Here is a 20,361-nt window from a genome sequence, read left to right as displayed (position 1 = left end):
ACCTCAGAGACTACCACTAGTTTGTCATAGCAATTCTAATTTCTTTAAGACTCTACGAATTTATGCTAACACGACTGAATTTGGTTATGGTTCAGAAGTTAAGCATTAACTCCAATACATTGCTACTTCAGACATTTAAAGGTTATATTTTTTTTTAATTTGTGTTTGGTCGGAGGCCTTGAATGAAGAGACAGGATGCACTAAACATCATGGAGGGGGATGCATAGTTAGGGTTTTACCCTTTTCTTCACTGTCAATAAAAGATGTCTTTTGAGGTTTAACTTACACCAGCAATTTTAAGGAAGTAAATTGCATGTTCACAACAGAAAATACAAAAGAACTTGCACAACTGAGCAAATGCTTCCTTTTTTCACCTTCGCTCCATTTAGGCCCTTTGTCTCAAAGCAAATGTATTTACCTGAGAGCAGGGCTGCAAGAACAGAAAGCTGGGCACGTGCACATTAAATGAGATTGACTTGGCACTCATTTAAAACAGAATATTGCAACATCAATGTTTGATCTAACAAATTCAGCCCTAAGCTTTAATAAAAGATAAATAAGTGGATGTAGTAGACTGAACAGAAAACAATAAAATCTTTAACTTCTAATAAGGAGTAAGAGAACAGATTAAAAATATTCTCATTTGCATTCTTCAACTGCAAGCTTGCTCTCCAGATTGTCTCCTTGAAAAGCACCATGAACAACCTATGAACAACAGAAACCTGCTTACTAAAATCTTTATATTAAAAGCTGCTGCATGTAGACACCCACCAAAAAAATAAAATAATAAAAACCACCTGTGTTTCCAGACTGCCTTTCAAGGCAATGACTGCCTTTTATTGTAGAGTTGGTTATGGTGAAAGTGAACAAATCAGAATGGAAAGAAGGTAGTACTGCTGGATGACCTTTAAAACAAATGATCTTAGCTCAGATCACAGGAACACTGAAAACAGTCTCTGCTATCAAAGCTGCTGAACCTCCTAGGCAGTTTAGTTATTATATTGTAAATGCTAATTATAGTAAGTCTTAAAGTCTAGACATAAAGATAGAAATAATACACAAATCATTCTCCATGTTTCAGTAATTATGACATATGTATGTATTTTAGACACCGTTCAGTGGCTTGTCCCTTTTAGAAGCAAAATCACCCACTCAAAATTAGTGAAACACTCCTAAGCATGGTTCTGTCCACTGATGTGCTGTTAGTGGAAAGATAAACCAGATGGCAAACTCAATAAAAAGCAGTCAGTTAAATACAAACAGATGAATGCCTAAAAAAATATTCACTCCATTATTGCTTTTGAATTGGTTGTCATGGCATTAGAAATTGATAGCATTGTCAGCTTCCCATCTCCAACCCACCCCTTTGCTAGAGCAATGCTTCGTCACAGCTGCACTCTGCCCAAAGACCTCCCAGCAGCGTTGCAGACCATGCTTGTCCTTGCTTACAGCACGAGGCTATTTCCAACAAGTTGCTGCTCTTCTCGCACCAGACTGGGTTTTTAAGCATGGCATGGTGCTGCTGGTGAGCAAGTTTACACCTTTTATAAAACCAAGTGCATCAGGCAGGCCAAGACTGATTTTGTCTCAAATGCCTGTTTCAGAACAGTAACGTTTGGATAATTTTAATACTGTACTCCTTTAGTAGCTTCTAATTCACCATTATGAGCCAAAAGACAATCCACTTAGCATGCATCTCCTCTTTGTACAACCAGAGCTAGGAAGGAAAATGAATTGCTGTTTTAGAGTTCGGGATTAAATAAGCAAGTTTCTCTTCCCCATGACAACATCCATTAGCAAGGAACACTATTTGTCAAAAGCACAGAAAAAAAGTAAGGGATTCAACTTCAAAATAGCCATGGAAAAGCTGAGTTATTTTGTCAGCTTCTGGAATCTGTCCTCCCACTCACATTCATGTTTTGAAAATCTATTAAGCTAAAATTGGTGAAATCCACTAGAATAAACACCTTAGATTGTCACATTGTAGTTGCATTACATTTCTCTCTTTAATAGAGCATATAAAATGGAAGTTTACAATGACTTTAGTAAACTGTACATCACCACTTTTATTCAGCCTAGCTTCTGAGCTATTAATCCCTAATACAGAAACAAACGCTGATGCATTGGTCTAGGACCTCCCGAGATAATAGTTCCAATCCGCTCTGATTACATGGACAGGGAATTTCACTGAATCACCTGAGTACCTTCTCGATAAATCACATCACACGACAAGTCAACATTCGCACTGCTTGTAGTCTTAGTTCTCAAGGGAAAAATAACGACGAACCTCCTGACTTCAGTAAGCTGCAGTTATGGAAAACAAGCGAACATTTGCTCAAGTAATTGTAGGCAAGCATTTAATCAGGTTACGTGCTTTGTCAGAAGTATTTTAGGTAAGCAGCCCATTGTTGTGGTGCATCAATACAGCAACCCTTTCCATTGCTCCTTTGTGATGCACTGAGTCAGACTTTTTTGCATCATTAGCACTGACAACACAAGAAGCGCAGCACTCTGATCTTCAGCAGAACAGTAAAAACAGACCACAACAGTCAATTAATTTTAAAGAATTTTAATACAAACTTAATATAAACTATTTCAGTCCCTCTTAACATGTAAGACACTGACTCAAAATACTTTTATACCTTTTTTCAAGTATTGCACAATGTAGGTACAAAATTAATATTTACGATTACATTTTCTTCCATAATATATAGCAAAAATCTTTAAACTTTTAACAGAAAATACAATTTGTGTTTCTTTTGAAAAAAGCAAATATTTCGTACATTTTAATTCCACCACTAAGGAATATTCTGTACACAACTTTTTTTAGAATTGATGTCTTTAAGATGGATATCTTACAATTTCAGTAAAAAAAATACAACATGAAGCTGCTGCAGCTGTCACAGATCACTGTAGTAAAAAGATATAAATGCAATACCATGTTGTAGAAACAATATATATACTCTGATATTTTACAAACTTTGTACTAAATTAAATTATACAATTAGAAAAAGACCAATAAACCCACTTATTAGTGCCAATTTTTTGAAATATATATACATATATGTTTGTGGACATATATATATATACACATGAAAAAAATCAGCCATGTCCTTGCTATATCTTAAATACTGTAAGAGGCCATATTTTGAGAGTATATTTTCGTAATGTACATTTCAGTATAAAATAATTTTGTGCTTGGTTGGCAAATGAAAAAATGATGCATGTTGTATTTATCTAACCAAGCTTGAATGTATTCATACTACAAGCCTTAAAAAAAATCTCAAGAGGTGGAAAAAAAGATACACCCTTGGGTACGTGCATTTTAACTTGTACAATAGTATTTACTTGTATGTCACTTCTGTTTTATTTTTAGTTAGCCATAACTGGCTGGAATTGCTGGTTAGAATACTGCATGTTGTTTAAACTAAAATTCAAGCCATCCACAAAAGACTTCTCATTTAGACCTCCATAGGCTGCAAACATATCAAAGGCATTACTGTACTGGAGAGGACTGAGGTTAAGGGGGCTGTCACCAGGAAATATGCTACTGGTACTACCTTGACCCTGCATGTTGGGGAAAATGAACTCCTTTGCGTTAGGAGAAAGGGCAGAAGTCTTCTGCTGTTGCTGTTGCTGCTGCTGCTGACTGCCTAAGCCAAGCCCGTAGAGAGAGTGCATGGAGGAGGAAAGGGCTTTCTGCTTCAACAGGTCATTGACATTCAAGCCAAGGTTGGTGGGAGAAGTGCGGGCGACCTTGTTGCTACGGCCGCTATTCTTCATTTTGGTCGAGCCAAACTTGGTGGCAGCAAATGTGGCAGTGGTGAAGGTTAAAGGCTGAGTGGAGCGGGGCATGAAAGTTGGGCTCACAGCAGCAGAGTGACCAAAGGGAGGAGAAGGAGAACTAGACACTGAAGATGCTGGGTCACTAATTGGCATGAACACCTGGGCCTCTGGGTTAAAGCTGTTCTTGATTTCCTTATCCAACTCACATCCATTTTCATTATCATCCACATAAAGCACTTTCACTGGTCCCTTTTCACCGATTTGGTATGAAACCTCAAATGGGTCAATCCAAACACTAAGATCCTGAGGCAAGTTGCCACGAACATCATCAATGTCCAAACCACTCTCTTTGGATGCTTGTTCTATGACTGGGTCCACTTTCTCCCCTATATGTATACATCTAAACCCTGATCCTTTGTATGGCTTTTCTGGATACCAGTGCCCTTCATACTTCTTCTTGAGAAGTCTTTCAAGCTCTTCACCAAAAATGTTGACACGTCGTCTGGGAAGCTTATTGTACAAATATGAAATAATAAAATTGAGTGCTACTTGGATTTCAAGCTGCATAGCTGCTATGCCACAAAGGTTTGAGTCTGTTTCGAAACACGAAGAAAGTGTTCAAGATGCCACAGGGAAACAAAATTTCATTCAAAGTGCTGATTCTAGTAGATTATTATCCTTCACCTTGAGTGTTCTTGTTCCTTTAAGAAAAAACAAAAGCAAACACATCCAAATAAGGACAGCGTAAGCTCAAGCTCCAAGGCCTATTCTTTTAGCTTCACTTTTTGCATAAAATAGGTTCCTTTTTAAATGAAAAAAAAAAAAAAAAAACAATTGCAAACTATTTATGTTCATGCCTGCAAAAGGTGAGGGTGTCAACTACATTCGGTGTGACTTACAAGCAGTACTGCAGAAGATGCACTAGGCATGTGTTTACATATACAGCATGGGGTATTTCAGAATCACATGAGCTTGCACTTTAGTTATTCACAAAGCAGCAAGTATAATTTTTAAGACATCACAGAACTGCCAGGCCTGTCAAGGGTTCAATTACCAACCCATATTTGGATGATTTATGGTACTCAGCTGCAAAATTTAGCGCTGGACTATTAGTTTAGCTTGAAAGGTCTTAAGTTCGAGGCTCATTTATCATTTTAAAGTTTGCAAACACATTGGTCACGCTGTAAGCTGCAGAAATATAAAAATATTCTCAGTTGCTTTAGAGGACTTCACCCAAATAACTAAAATTATGCTGCACTTATTTTAGGTCCAAGCCGACCATTCACATCAACTGGTGAAATTATGTTGTGAATTATGCTGCGCTGGCGAAATTACACTACATGAAGAGAAAATGTCCGCTGTACATATATAACAATTCTGCCTTTCCTCAGAACAGCTAAAACGATAATGCAGTCAATGCATACAAAATAGACGCATGAATTTGCTGTGACAAGGGTGGCAATGACTGCAAAAATGATTACAATAGATCAATTCCCTAATTTTTCTCTTTCTACTAATTATTCTATAGGTCAAATGTAATATATTAGCTAAATACATATTTTGTGTTGTCTATAGCCCAGATTTCAAAAAGTTACTTGAGCCAAGAAGGCTTTTCATAGGCAATTGTTTTTGCTGAGGCTTTCTCCTTCTCTAGGACTCCATTTTATATTTAATATAAAATATGGTTGTCAGTCCTTCAAAGGACAAAAGGGAAATTAGCTATCTAAAGTTAAAGAAGGGACTAGAATCCAGTATTAGCACACACCCTGCTAATGAAAATCCTGCGATACCCTAATATAAGGTATTCATCCACGGGAGACACCTTTATATAAAAAGTTCCAGTGAAACAAAAAAAAATATATTTTTGGCTCAAGTGAAAGGCTCAACAAGAATTTCAATTAAGGGTGTGCTTTTCTGCACTGCATCACCACGAACGAAATTCAGCGTAGCTGTCACTGAAGATTAAAGAAATCAAAGTCGGTAAAAATCCCATTTAAAAAAAAAAAAAAAAAGCTTTGTTATTTACATTGTTATTTCTTGCTCCGAATAATCTCCTTTTAAAGCCTGGAACCCTATTTCCAAGCCACTTGCGCTCTCCCCAACATGGTATGGGAATAGTTTGTAAGATAAGGCGACCTTTAAACGTTTGCTGGATCAGCACTGGGTGGGGATAAGGAAAAGATCAAGGGCAAACAGAAGATATTTACAAAAGGGACACAATCAGCGCAGAAAAGCTGATTGGGTGGTTAAAAGGGGCATTTAAAAAATGATTTATTAATCCATCTGTTTTGTTTCCCCGCCTCCGTGTCCTTTAGGAAAGAAATGATCCTTTCAAGGCGCGCCGGGCAGACACCATACATTTTTCTTACGCCCCAAAACGGATCCAGGGCCACGAGCAGCTGATCAAACAAGCCAGCTCGGCCGTGCCCAACTTTTATTTTGCGGTGCTGCTGCTGCTGCTGTCGCCGTTTTTAATCTTCCCGAGACGGCTGCGGGCCCACCAAGCGCTCCGGGGCGTTACATAACGCGGCGGTTGGGGCTCTCCTCACGGCCCGGGGAGCTCCGGCAAACCGAGGAGGAGGAGGAGGAGGAAGGAGAGCGTCTGCAGGGCCCCGTGAGGGGACAAGCGGAGGGCACAAGGGGCGAGGAGGCCTCGACCCCCCCCCCCGATGCCCCTCACACAGCAGGGGCCCAGCCGGCCCCGGGAGGCTCCGTGCCGTGCCCTCAGCCCCAGCCCAGCTCCCTGGGGGGCTCCTTCTCCCTTTTTTTTTTCCCCCAGCCCCTGTGGTGTGTCCCCCCCCCACACCCCCTCCCCGTCACGGTGGGGCCGTGCCCGCCTCAGCGCCCCCCCCCCCCCCTCCGCCTCAAGGGCCGGGCGGTGGCTGCCGCGGCCCCCCCCCGGCCTGAGGCGTTGGTACTCACCCGGGTGGGTGTGCGGGGTAGTGCAAACAGTCCCGGCGGGGGTGTGAGTGCTGGAAGGGTGCGGGGGTGCTGGGGTTGAGGGGGGGGCTGGGTGGGGGGTGCGGCTCAGCACCCGGCCCCCATCATCATCTCGCCGAACTGAGCCGGCTCCCGCAGGATGGGAGGGGAAAGGAAAGAAGAAGATTGAAAAAAGAAAGAAAAAAAAAAAATAAAAAAAAGGGAGGGGGAGGGTTGGAAAAAAAAAGGGGGGGGAGGGAAAGGGGGGGAGGGCTGCGCTGCTCACACCCCCGCGACGTGCGCGCCCGGCAGCCGCCGCTCGGCTCCTTCTGCTACTGCCGCGCCGTGCCGCGCGCCCCTATATATCGCCTCCCTTGCCACGCCCCCTGCTCTTAGCCACGCCCCCACCCCGCCCGGCCACGCCCCCTCAGCACCACCCTGTGCTGGCCGGCGCCCGGTTTAGCCCCGCCCACCTCCTCCAGGCCACGCCCACCTCCACCAGGCCACGCCCCCTTGCTGGTGCCGCGTCCCTTCCCCCCCCCAGCCCGGCGTGGAGGGGCAGCTCTCTACGTCAGCGCGCTCCTCGCCTCGCAACAGCGTTGCGTCACTGCCTACGTCAAAGCCTGCCCTCGCGCCCCTCAGCTCCACAGGGAGGGGAGGGGATGGGGGGGGGAGGAGGGCCCCGCGCCGAACTACATCTCCCATGACCGCCGCTGCGCTGATGGCCCGCGGGGGCCTCGGCAGCGACCGGTCACGGCCCTGCGGGGCCTTGGGGAGGGAACTCGGGCACCTCGGGGCAGGAGCGAGGAGCCTCCGGCCGCCCCCGAGGCACGGTCAAGGTGTGTGGGGGGGCGCAAAATGGCGGCGCCCCCCTCAGCGCGAGCCGCCCCTGTCAGGCCAGGAGGGGCGCAGCCTCCCTCACCCCCCTCCCTACCCGAGCCGCCGAGGCTAAAAATACTCCCCCCAGGTAGCAACGCTGACCGATTGGCTGGCTGCCCGCCCTGCTGGCCGCCTGATTGGTCACTCGGTATCGAGGAGGACGACGTCAAAGCCTGATGCTGAGGGGGAGGGGGGGGGCAAAGGCGCTGCCGGCCGCCTGAGGGGGACGAGGGGAGCGGGGCGGGCGTCCGCCCGCCCCGCTCCCCTCGTCCCCCTCAGGCGGCCGGCAGCGCCCCTCGTCCACCCCCCCGGGGGTGAAGCTGACAGGAACCCGGGGCAAATCTCCTCACAGGGCTCCCCTTCGAACCGCCGGGGGTCTGCTGTCGGCCGGCGAGAGCAGGAGCCGGGGTCCAAGGAGGCGGCTGTGGGGTTTCTGTGGTGTTTTTTCTCGTGTCACAATAAAGCATTTTGGCACAAACGCTTCGCCGGCCCCTGGAGTGATTTGGGAAATATTGGGAAGAAATGGCGAGGTTTTTTTAACCCTTAGGAGGTTAAAATCCGCAGGGGGTGGGAAGTGAAGTGTTAAGGAAGCAAAAGGTAGCGAGGGTGAGAGTGGGGATTTTCCACTGCCGAAAAGTCCTGCTGGAAGGCCTCACCCGTTGCAAAACATAGTTTTTATTCAGATGCATCAATATGGGTGTTACTAGGATTGATTGCAGTATTGCAAACAATGTGAAAATCATAATTCAGGCTCAAAATAGTCGCTTTTTTTTTTTGTCCCAATCCTTCACGCTTTTCTTCGCTGTGAAGGGTTGCCTGCACCTTCAAAGCGAATGGGGCCATATGTCATCGCCATGCTCCCCAAATTGGAAACTGGTGTGGTGATGAGAAAATTCCAAGCCCTGGCAAAGTGGAGACGAGCGAGAGTCGCTGCAGCACAGCCAGGGAGCCAGGTCCAGAGAGTCTGGGATTTCTCACTCTGAACAAGTTGTCATTACTTCTACCACAAAAGTTAAGAGGGTGAAATAACTACCGGAACGGGTGAAAAGACAAATGCATTTTTTTTTATAAAATTATAAAATCTCACCGGTACAGCAAACATTGAACAAATTGGCAGATAACATCAGCTGTTTCCGTAAACAGTTCAACATGTTACTTTGCTCAGTTCTGCGCTAACTGAGGCAGCAGCAGCGGATTTCCCTTTGAAGTGGGAAAAACTGCACAACCTGGGAGATCGATGTTTTCAGGGGAGCTTTAGTAAGTAGCTTTACCAACCGACTAACTGTGCTGCTGAGTTGCTACAAAATGAGCGGTTGTAAAAGCAGAAACTTTCTGTTGAATGGCTTTAACGCTGCATGAGAAGCATTAGGAGCTGAATTAAAAATACAAAGCTAATACGTGTGTAATCAAGACTGCTGTGAGATCCCATAAAGCTGCAAAAATGGTGAGGTGCTTTTCTATGGCTTATGTAAAAGAAGCTTCTAATGCAGACAATGCTAAAATTGCGTGCTATTGAAAAAATATTATGTTAAATGTTGAAGACAGGTAATTGCCCTAAAAATAAGCTCTGTAGGTCAGTAAGCATCAAGTCCCCTTCTAGGGGTCCAAGGAAAGTTTCGTTTTATCCTCATGGTCTGAAAAAGCAAATTCTGACTTTTAAACTGCAGTGATCATTGTCTTGCACACAGCACACATCAAAAGTAGGTGCCAAACTGTAGTAGTGTTAAATTACTAGCACTTCAAAGCTGAGTCTAATCCAGGATGACTTGTATTCTTACAAACACAACTGTCTTTTTGGTCCACAAAGATGTGAGAGTAAGGCCTGCAATATTTTTCAGCCCTTTTGATTAATACACAGCAATAACAAAATGTCTGCCTCTCCCTGCTAGAAAAATCTTTAAAAACGCAATCGATACAAAATCACAACTCCAGCAGCAAAATTTGACTCAGGTTGCCGATACTATTCAACTGCGAGATTAATCTTAAACATATATATATATATATTCCTATTTTTTCCTGGCAAAGCTTGACAATTTCTCTCCTCAGCAAAACAAATCAGCGGAAGTATTTCAGAGCATTGCAAGGAGGCAAGAGCGAGATTGGAAGTACGGAGACTCTCTTAACCTATATTAAACTAGAAGGGTTTTGATCTCATCTTTGCACACAGCCATATCCTGCAATGGCTGTCTTACCACAGCACCAGGAACTGAGCTACAATTTTGACAGTCTAGGTCCCTGCAGTCTAAACTAGAAAGCCAAGGTTACTGAAACAACTGATAGCATCTTCTAAAATCTAAACCAGAGTTATATATCGATCAATACATTATCTAAAACTGACATACAGTTTTTTTTAAGCTTACAAGTTATTTAAAGGAGCTTAAAATATCCAGGAAAAAAATTTAATAACCTTTGTCAACATGGACAAGAATTTAAGAGAAGCAGCAAGCAAGGCTCAGAATACTCATTGCCCGACTTGGTCCTTTTCACCCTCTCTACTAAATGAATGTTGTTGACCCCTACAGAATATATGATGTGTATCCCCACAACAGACATAAAGCTTTGTAACGTATGTTCCTGAATATAGTCCAGTCTCTTTTTTAACATTTTCCTATTTAGGACTACAATTCTTCTTTTAGCATGAGAGCCTGGGCTTTGGTTTTTAAAAAGTGCAAAGCTTTTCGCCTTGTATTCATCCCTATCTAGCCCAGTTTTATCCATTTGCTGATTGTAATGCATGTCCCTTTTCTCCGTCGTCTACCAGTGTGAGCACCCAATCTGGGCTGATCTCCAGCATGTATCTATTTTTAACGATTTTGACATGTAGCGTGGATTCTCTTACATTTCACTTCACCAGCCTAAGCAGTAATTTCTCCATAAATACACGTTACAGTGCGTGCACATGCATAGCAGACGTTACCCGGCTTTGGGAGCTCTCTGACCACAAGGATTTTTCAGTTGGGAACCACAAAATTAGCTTGGCTGTAACGTTGTTTTGATGGAGTAAAGAATAACCAAGAAGAGGAGAAATCAGCCAAAACCGAGAAGTTCGAGGGGCATTGGCCCAGCAGCAGCCAAGCCAGGACATCCCCTAGGGGAGCCCCAAGCTCCTCTCTAATAACGCAAAGGGGGCAAACAGTCACCTCCGACCAAGAGCAGCGGTGCCAAGTGGCGTGCACATGGCAGGATGTGTGTGTGATAACTCCTGTTTGCAGACTCCTACCCCAGGGCAAACAAGGACTTGCTGCAAACTGCTGCCTGGCTCCGCAGCAGCCCCAGCTGTGCCCGGACTTGTTCCGTAGTGCAGGGGGCTGCGGAATTTGGAGAAATGGGATTTGTGTGCTGGGGCTGCGGGAGCACGCAGGGAAGAGCTGGCGGGAGGCAAACCTGTCGGTTAGATAAATGTCTGTTGGTCTTGTATCATTAATCCTACCACAGAGGGGGAGAAAGAGCCTTTGAAGTGGAAGGAGGGAAGTGCTATGGTAACAGGACAGGCTGGGACTGCGAGACATCACCCAGCATCACCGAGGGATGTTGCACCCCACTGGAGCACTCCTGGAAGCCCCAAAGACCCAGGTACCAATTCTCAAGAGATGCAGCCCAATGCAGCCCAAATGGATGGGCACAGCCATACATGCACACCAGAAGTTCCTTTGCTTTTAAAGTATGTGATGTTACTGGCTCTGGTATGCCAAGACTTTAAAAATTTGGCTATCAAGCGCTGGAACTTATATGCCAAGGATGAAGAAACAAAATTTGGGTACCTCCCGCTCTGTGCAGTCAGCACACTCTAAAAAATAAAATACTTCTAAGCTGGTACTTTCTTAGATATTAGTGATTGTGCTTGAAATAGAAAAGAAAAAGACAACACATATTATTTTTCTGGGCCAATAAAAGCAAAGGGGAGTGACCCGCAGAAGCATGGGGCTCACAAGGACATCCTTCTTTCCTAAGTGGCATGGTGCTCGTGTGGCTTACTTGGCAAAAGTTACTGGAGTCCCGAGCAAGACACAGAAGGCAGCTGCTGGGTAAGAAGGAAAAAATAAAACCAGGAGAAGCCTGGCATGCTTTAATAAAGACTTTGCACCAAAACTTTGCTCTTCCCAAAGTTTCAGCCATCTTCAAGGATGAAGTGAGAAGGTTTTGCATCCTGAAGCTGCTATGAGGCAAGATCTGTTGTTGACCAGGGACCTGATAAGTGATGTTTTGAGAAAGGGGAACAGATACTGAGAAGGCCAGGTACAAGGAGAGAAATGGGGAATAGTGAATCTAAATAAAAATACTGAGAAAAAGAATGATCACAAGCAGACAGATACCGTTATGGGAAAAAGGCAATGGGAAATATTTCATGAGTATCAGAATTTTCTGTAGTTATGAGAAAACAGCCTTAAAAAGAAGGAAGGAAGAAAAATTGATTTTATGCTTTAGAGAGGTTGACCTTTGAGGAAAGTTTTATTAAAATCCGATATAATTTTTTCCTCGAGTTCACCTTTGCGTTGGGATGCTGCCAGTTTAATGTCAATCAGTTCTGCAGTATCTGCTAACAGATAAAATTATGAGGTTAGGTCTGTCCTAGCTGATAGCCATCTAACTTCTCAGTTAATCAGCTTCAGATGCTTCACCCTGCTTGTTACCACCAGCCATTCATGAACAGTTTTAGAGACAGAAAGCTGCTCGTTAAGCTGTAAGGACAGCTCACCATAATTATTTTATGGGGATCAAAAGTAAACACTGGAGATAAAAGACTGATTTTTTGCCCTTTTAATTTCTGACAGATGAAAGCAGCTTGAAAAGTCTCTTCTGAAGGCAGGTTTCATTAAGACCTTAGTGAAGAATTTTGCTTACTTAGCATTTTCCAGGAAAACTGCTAAATCTATTTCTTGAGAGGCTAAATCCAGGAAAACTAGTCAATCTTTTTAACTGAGAGATACTAAATGTGAAAAAGGAGATGCTAAATATGAAAAACTGAGGACTATATTAAATATATGAAAATAAGGAAATTGCTGCTTAAACTGCAAGGAGGAGTAACGGAGCGGCGTCTGTTTACCACAAATGCCTGATAAACACAGAGGCTCTGCTAATTTTTGACATTCAGATTATCATCTCTTAGGGTAAAAAAATATGACGGAGAATGCCCAGGGGAGACTCTTGGAAATAAATGGAAACTCATATTTATTGAGGCCAAGATCCAGCCAATACAACCCCTCCTTGCTAGCCCTGATGTACCGCTAAACCATTGCTCCAAATTCTCACCCTTTGGCTCTCCCAGCCATGATTTTTATTTTTTTATTTTTTTGGCTTAGCAAGGATGTGATCAACCCCTTACTGTTCTCTAGCCTTTCAAGAAAGCAAGGTAGGCACATCTTGAATGAGAAGGGAGGGAAGGATTGCTTTTTGTGCCAACGTTTCTCACATGATCCATTTGTCATATGGAAGCAATAAGGAAGCAAAAAAGACCTACAGCTATTTTTGTCTCCTATCCCAAGTCATCTTTGAGAGAGGCAGTGCTTACCGGTCCGTGAAAGAACTGCTCTTGTAATATTGCTCCGGAGAAAGTCGCCTTTCCCTAAGTGCTGATGCCTCGGTTATTGCCATAAAGTCCAGAACAAGATATAATTTTAACATCGCTAGAAGATCTCACCTGGTTCTTGACTACGAATTTAGGGCAACCAAGAATAATACATCTCTGTAGGAAACCATCCGTATTTTAAGCTTTTATTTGATAAGCATAAATGAAACAATCTGTGCTTCTGGAGCATGTGGCCCCTAACTGGGTTTCTGATACCTTTCCACAATCCTGCTGCTGTCAGTAACAGTGCTTTATGCACAGCCCAGGACTTTGAGAGTTTAGTCACTGACTACTAGATGACATGCAGAATTTCACATGTAAGAAAGCCAAAGGTCCCATGTATTGATACTGAATCTGAGAGCATTAATTTGGGAAGTGCCGAGTTAACCGACTGTGCTGTCAAGCTGTGACAATCTGAGTGATGGTGACTTCAAAGTAAAAGGAGTTCAAATGTCAATATCGTGATGGATAGAGGAAGATCATTGGAAGCTATCTTCACATTAATTAAAAAAACCGAGGGTGCTTCTTTTGAGAGGAACAGAAACCGAGTTGCTCTGAACACATGCTGGTTTCTAAGCAGAATGCTTTCAAGATCTGAACATAAGTTTAGATACTTCTCTATGCATCATTGGTCTTTTCTGTCCAATAAATTAATAGACAAAAAAAGCATTTGTGGGTAAACTTGACCATGACAGCTAAAATGCACTCGTACTTAGAGAATGCTGAGCTCAGAAAACCAATCTGAAGAACAGAATGAGTGGGGGACGGGAAGGGAAAGGAAATTTCAGGTGCCTGAAGTACAGTACAGACACAGAGTGCTAGCTGGACAGAGATGCCAGCTTATCACAGATGAATGTTTGACCCTGAGTCTTTAAGGGTATTATCCACGGAAAAAAAATCCAATGGAAATTTCTCTTTGAGTTCATTATGCTCCATATCTGACCCTTGCTCAACTCACATTAAAGTCTATGGAGTTATGGCAACAGGAACAATGAAATGGAATGAAGATTCCAGCTCAGTGTTTGCTCCTGGGATGCACAAAGTGCTTTTTAATGCAGTTCATGTATCTAGTTCATGTAAGGAGTAGCTCACAGAAGATTTGAATCCGTCAGTGGCATTGAAACAATCATCCAGTTTAAATCATTGATTAAAAGCATAGTAAATCACTCATTTCCTCTCCAACCTTTGGTTCCTAAGGGTATAATTGCTCCAAAATAATATAATACGTGCCTTAAAGATGAAGAAAAAGGTCAGATTAGCATAACATCTTTCCTGAACCGATGGCAAAACATTGTGCAAACCTGGAGCCACATCTTGAAATCTCCCAGGACATTACTCTTGTGACTTTATATTCCAATAAGGCTGTGGCAGGGAGAGAACACAGATCCTTCTATTTCCCAGATCACAGGTCTTTGACATGTGATGGACAGAGTGAGCAGTCCTTACATACCTTCAGATACACAACCCACTTCATTACAACAGAATGTTTTCCCTTGAGTACACAAACCAGTAGGAGTTATTATATCTTGTGCTCTTATTACTGTGCAAGACTTCAGACAGTATCTGCACACAGTGGTGGATCTGTCTAGTCTCAAGAGTAGCCATAACTTATACTTCAGAAGAGAGAAACCAGCCGTGTTGCACAATTATGTTGCTTTGGCAATGGGAAGAAGAGATTTCTTCTTGATCCCACATGATGATTATCTTATACACTGGAAAATGAGCAGTGACATACTTTTTATTTCAGCTAATGTAACTCAGACTTGTAAAGAAGGTGATTCTGCTATACGACCATATTATCTAAATTGCTTTGTCGCCAACGCATAGAAAACTGAATATAAAATTGCCTGCACATAATTGAGTGCTGACTCACCCTCCGATTAGGGTAAATGGTGCAGTGTTCCAGGGTGTCTTGGAGCTCTCTATAGTCTCACAATCACATGTGAAATCTTCTGATTGATTTTTCTCCACTCCACTCCAAGCAAGCTTATGTTTCATGCTCCAATTGGGGCTGGATGCTACAAATCCATCGGCTGTCACAGGACATCTTTCCCCTGCTCCGTTACCTTCATCAGTTTTCTGCTGAAGCTCTCATCTTTCATCCCGGCTGGTGCAGTTCCTCCCTTGTGATTTTTCCATCTCCTGGCTCTCCATATTCATAGCCGCTCTTCAAACTCCAATTCTTACCTCGCTAGTTTCTAAGGCTACATAGCTGTGAATGTTTTCTCACAAAGTGTTTTTCCATAAATTCTCACAACTTCATTTCAGTCAAATCTGGGGCTGTATTGCTTTACATACATGCTCATAGCAGACCATTTGAATAAAAGCACCTGCAAACACAAGCAAGCAAACACAGCCCCAAGTATTTTAAATGGAGATCTATTTTCTTGAAAACGGCTTCATACTGCAAAACTTCTTTTGGAGGTATCAGTGTGTGATTATCCTTAAAAACTGAACGTTTTTTGGTTTCTGCACTGAAGTGAAAGAAGAATGATTTTAAGAGGCAATTCCAGAACGGAGCGATGCAATGCCAGCAGTGAACCCTAGGCTAAGAGCTCCGTGCAATGCGACAAACCAGAACCTGTGCCTTTGGGTCATCTCTCTTCTGACTCCACCACTCAGGTAGTGAAAAGAGGGAGTGGAAGAAGGGCCATGACCTAAATAATTGGAATAATGACAATCATTAGCCAGCAATCCCACCTGGGGGGATTTGCAGGTGACACCAGCCCTGAGCTGAAGGACCCAGGAGTGGAAGCAGTGACAGAGGTGGCAGGTTTGGTTCAGCTTTCATCTAACTATGAACATCTTTCTTGCTGACTGAGGTATTTCGTTAGTAGCCACCAAAAATCACATATGGAAAAGGTTGAAATTTTACTTTATATATAGGACTTGTTTAGTATCAGGTAATAGCTCAGAAATGAAGAGCGACTTGGGCACACACCTCAAGCTTAGGTTCTCCACAAGCACTTGTAGCTGCACAGCCCAACCTTGTTCCTTAACCGGGAACTGTAGCTTTTATTATCTAGTGATCAATCACGCCTGCCTCACCCCCAGAAGAATAGATCTCGTTTATCTCCAATGACAGAAAGATAATAACGTGATTGTTCCTTCACACCCAGAGACTGGGCGTCTACTACCTACAAGTTCTCTTCTAAGTTGGATCAACCTTTCTTCAAGGACTTCCTTCCACAGAGTAAAAAGAGGCTCAGTTGAATTGTGTTTCCTGATACCAATGAGCCCCCAAAGTAAAAGAGTAAAATTCATTGTAAAAAGCACTACAAATATGCACAGAGAATGCGAAATTCAGAACTGATCTAGAACAGGGCCAGAATCAAGGATCTGATCTCTTCTGGTCAATGCATAACAGTGCTGTATTATTGCAAAACACAAAGAATTAAAGGACAGAAGGAAAAAAAAAAAAAAGAGAGAAAAATGAAAAAAAAAAATTGAATAGAAAAAAAGATGGTCTGAAACCTTCAAAAGCAGCAGCAAAAAATAAAGCGCCCATGGCTCCCCCAGGTTGGTGCTCCCAGCCCAGGCCACCTTGGACAGCCCTCTCTTACAAGAAGCTTATTCTCAAAGGGGAAGACACCAGGTGCTCAAGCTCAGTGTTCCCACCCAGACCTTTCCTGCTAAGCGTTTGGCACCAGCCTGCCCAGCTGTCAGCCGAGCGGGGACAGCAGAACCGGGGCAGCACCAGGTGGCAAGCCGAGCATCACAGAGGGTCTCAAGGGAGGGCCAGGGGCCGCACAGCGTGGAGCAGCACGGGCTGACGTCTGTACCACTGCAGCCACGCCAGCGACTCCAGCGTGAGCAGTGTTTAAACCCTAATCTGCAGCCACTGGTGGGTTGCTTGACGGCAATTTTCCATTGCGCTGCTTGGAGAGGGCAGAGCTGGGAGGCTGGGGCACCCTTGGCTGGAAGCCTGAGCTAATTTTGCAGTGAAGATAAGCCCTGGGGTAGAAGTTCTTCAAAGGGCTGTGACCAGGCTGTGTCTCACTACAGGGGACTCGGAGCAGGCAGGTGGTTTCCCCCTTCAATATATAGAAAATATAAGGTGGTCAGGGTCAGGGTCAGGGTCTCCAGCCTAAACGTGCTGGAGGAGCAGGGCAGAAGCAGCTTGTGTTTCTGATCCACCTGGCTGTGGAGGTATTTGAAGAAGCAGTAGTGCCCCCATAATCAGACAGGAGGAACTGTGCTGGTGCTGCCCCAAAGCTCGTGCTCTAAATGATAACTAACGAGGGTAAAGTCACTGACAAAAAAAGCTTCCACAGAATCCCTTTCTCAGGCCTTTGATTTTACTGGAACATGCAGAGCAGTAAAATTCACATAGCCGACGGGAAAGCCATGTCCTAGCCTGACCCCACTGCGGACAACAGCAAAACAAAGGGGCAGCAATCCAGGGTCATGTTTGGGGAGGATCCATGATTCAGCACATCCATTTACTAAATCTCCTTTAATTTGTCACGGAATGAGGGAGCGGGGCAAACACCTGCAGCTCCAGGCTGCTGCTTTATTGCCAAAAGGTAGGGCACAGACAGTGACGAGTGCCTGAAGAATACACGAAGCTCAATTAGGACAGTAGGTCAGAAAGAGCAAGGTGATTCATATCCAGGACATACCCAAACAATCCACAACAATGTGCAGCAATCCTATAGAGCTTTACATCTTCAAAGCATCCACAAACACCCTTTCCTTTCAATGGCACTAGCAGGTAACAGGCAACGGGGCAGAAATGCATGCTTGAGACCCGCTAATTGAAGGAGAAGTTGAGATAGCTGGGAGGAAAAGGTTTCCACTGGCCCTCCAGCAACAGCAGGGAGCGAGACAGCTCTGTCCTGGTGGCAGCTGCCACCTCTGGCTGGTCTAGAAATCAGGGGATGTGGAGGGGCTGAGATTCACAGCCAAAAATTAATAAATGAGGTATCCAGGATTAGTAGCTTCTTATAGAGAATGAGCTGCATGCAATTTTCCCAGGAGTAAGCCACAGGTTGTGGCAGATCAAGTTCAGGAGTGCTCGGCTCCTTGGTGAGCACCCTGACAATGCCTCCGTTCAGCTGTGCAAATCGTATTTTACGTGCTTGATTGTGAGTTGCTGGGCAGTGGGATGTAATTTTCCATGCTTGCATTTGGCTCTCAGTTTTACCTTGACAAATGTTTGATAGTTTAAGCTCTGTCAACACTGTTTCACCTCTTAGAAAATAATAATTAAGAAGCCTGGACAAGAGGCACACATTAGTACGCAACAATTCGGTGATCAGCTCTGCATTAACCTCATCAACACTGCTTACTACTCTGCAGCAAAATGTCTTTTCCAGATTTACCTGAAGACTGGAATGTCAGAAAAACTCAGGGATGCAAAACATACGCTTGGTTGACTTTGATCTCTCTGTAGACAAATCTTTTAAAGTTTAGATCAAGGAATCTTTTAATGAAACAAAGAAATTGTGCCACTTGTATCAGTTCCAGATATAAATAAATCAGCTAGAAATAAACAGGAGCAAGGCAAACCTAAAGGAGACAGCCACACTCTGCAATGTCAGTCCAAAGTGACTGTCTGATGGATGATAATATGGCTGGCTCAGAAAAGAAGTCAGAGTTTAAAAGTCTTGCTGCCAGCCATCTGGCAAATCTTCCAAAATACACTGCAGTAAAAATTCACTGAATCGCTACCTTTTTTTGTGTGTGTGCATCTCCTGCTCTCAAGACAGTCTATTTGTTTTTGAGGCATAGTGAGGATTTTGATATCTCTGCTAGGACTCCCTCCTTGGGGACTCGCTGCCGCCCTCCCCACAGCCAGCTCATGGTTCCTTCCTCCCAGCAGCCTGCCATCTTCCCAAAGGAGCGATGCTGTTACACATTTAGGGTGTCACTAAGGCGCTCAGCACATCCAGCTCTATTCAGGCTCTTAGAGATGCACCGTCTGTTTGTAACTCACAGGTCCTGTCCCCTTGTGCCTCAAGGGGGGCAGAAATTTGTAGCAGCAGGACTTGCAGCACAGCCATCCCCTTGCTCCAGAAGCATCATTTCTTGTTGATTGAACTAAAAGGCAACCCTTCATAGTTCTAAACAGTATAGAGCTTATTTCATATAACTGAATAATTTGGACTCTGTAATCACAGAAGACAATAGTAAATATTACCACTAGCCATTCCTAATAACCCATAGCAACACAGAGTGCTAAAAATCTATGGGCACTTAAAAAACAACAACTTCATTTTCCATTCATTTTCCAGATTAAAAATTACTTCACGGAACAGGCTGCCATGCTGAGCGTTAACGATTTTTTTTCCCCCTGTTTCATCGGCACCTCCCACCTGGACCATAACCAGCTGTAATCTAGTCCGTGACCCTCCTGACTTGATATGAAGCATAATGGCTTGGGGCCATCGTACTGAGAGTACAGGAATGCACGCAGCCCCGACACGCCAGCCCAGAGGCAGCTGGAGATGCTGTCTGGTGACCAGACACTCCTGGGTTACAACTCCCTTACAACTCCCAGGCTGTAACATGGACTCAGTAAAAGCTTTTTGTAGCTTAAACGATCCTTGCTGCTGAAACTAGAGTTAACCTGGGCGGTGAATGGAAGAGATCATCTCCCCTGGAAATAAACCCAGGGAATAGAAGAAGGGAGAAAAGCAGGAAGATAATCAAGGAGAGGGACTCCTTGGGAGGAAAATTTAATTGAAAATATGCACTGATGGGAAAAAAAAAAACACAGGGGAAAAAAGAATTGTTGCATCCCCTCATCACTACTAATCAGGTCCCGGTCCCCCCTCAACTGCCAAACACTTATCATTTGTAGTTCTCAGCCTTCTTAGATAGATGGGGCTAAGCAACAGAAGCTGTCTCTTAGCAGCCTTCAAGCATGTCTCACCTTTGTTACAGCTAGTTCTAGTCATTTTTAGGCAAATTGGTTTTGTTGTTAACCTGGGTTTGATTTTAATTTCACCCATGTACAGCAGTAACTTGTTAACAAGCTGCTCCAGGAGATCTTTATAGGACAGTAGAAAGCAGGGAAAGGAAATAATTACAGCATTTCCACCTACAGTAGTCTGCTTCAGGGCAGGTATAAATAGATCCGTTAAGTGTTTGTTCACTTAAAAGAGAGTTCAGCCTAACTGCTTTTTCAATTGCCAGCAGCTGAATTGATGGCTTGTTTTTTTTTTTTCTTAAAAACGAGGGCAAAGATCATCAACTAAATATCGCCC

General features: G+C 43.9%; 1 protein-coding gene and 1 long non-coding RNA gene across 3 annotated transcripts in view; both read right to left on the bottom strand.

The window, feature by feature from the left end:
• Window positions 1–2,553: 2,553 nt before the first annotated feature.
• TOB1 (transducer of ERBB2, 1) lies at window positions 2,554–7,017 on the bottom strand. The gene is made up of 2 exons (XM_068654917.1): window positions 6,709–7,017; window positions 2,554–4,487 (listed from the first exon to the last, which is right to left on the bottom strand). Exon 2 carries the CDS (start codon window positions 4,351–4,353, stop codon window positions 3,373–3,375), a length of 981 nt encoding a protein of 326 aa, XP_068511018.1. The 5' UTR covers window positions 4,354–4,487; window positions 6,709–7,017; the 3' UTR covers window positions 2,554–3,372.
• A 1,222-nt stretch (window positions 7,018–8,239) lies between these two features.
• Window positions 8,240–20,361, bottom strand: part of LOC137841706 (uncharacterized) — a 36,916-nt gene continuing 24,794 nt past the window's right edge. For both annotated transcript variants that reach the window (XR_011088702.1, XR_011088703.1), the window contains one exon: window positions 8,240–8,584. This is a non-coding gene — a long non-coding RNA (uncharacterized lncRNA). The remainder of the gene's footprint in view (window positions 8,585–20,361) is intronic.

Source organism: Anas acuta, chromosome 18 (genome assembly GCF_963932015.1).
Source record: "Anas acuta chromosome 18, bAnaAcu1.1, whole genome shotgun sequence".
In the NCBI taxonomy this organism is placed as follows: domain Eukaryota; kingdom Metazoa; phylum Chordata; class Aves; order Anseriformes; family Anatidae; genus Anas; species Anas acuta.
This window is presented reverse-complemented; position numbering and strand designations above follow the sequence as displayed.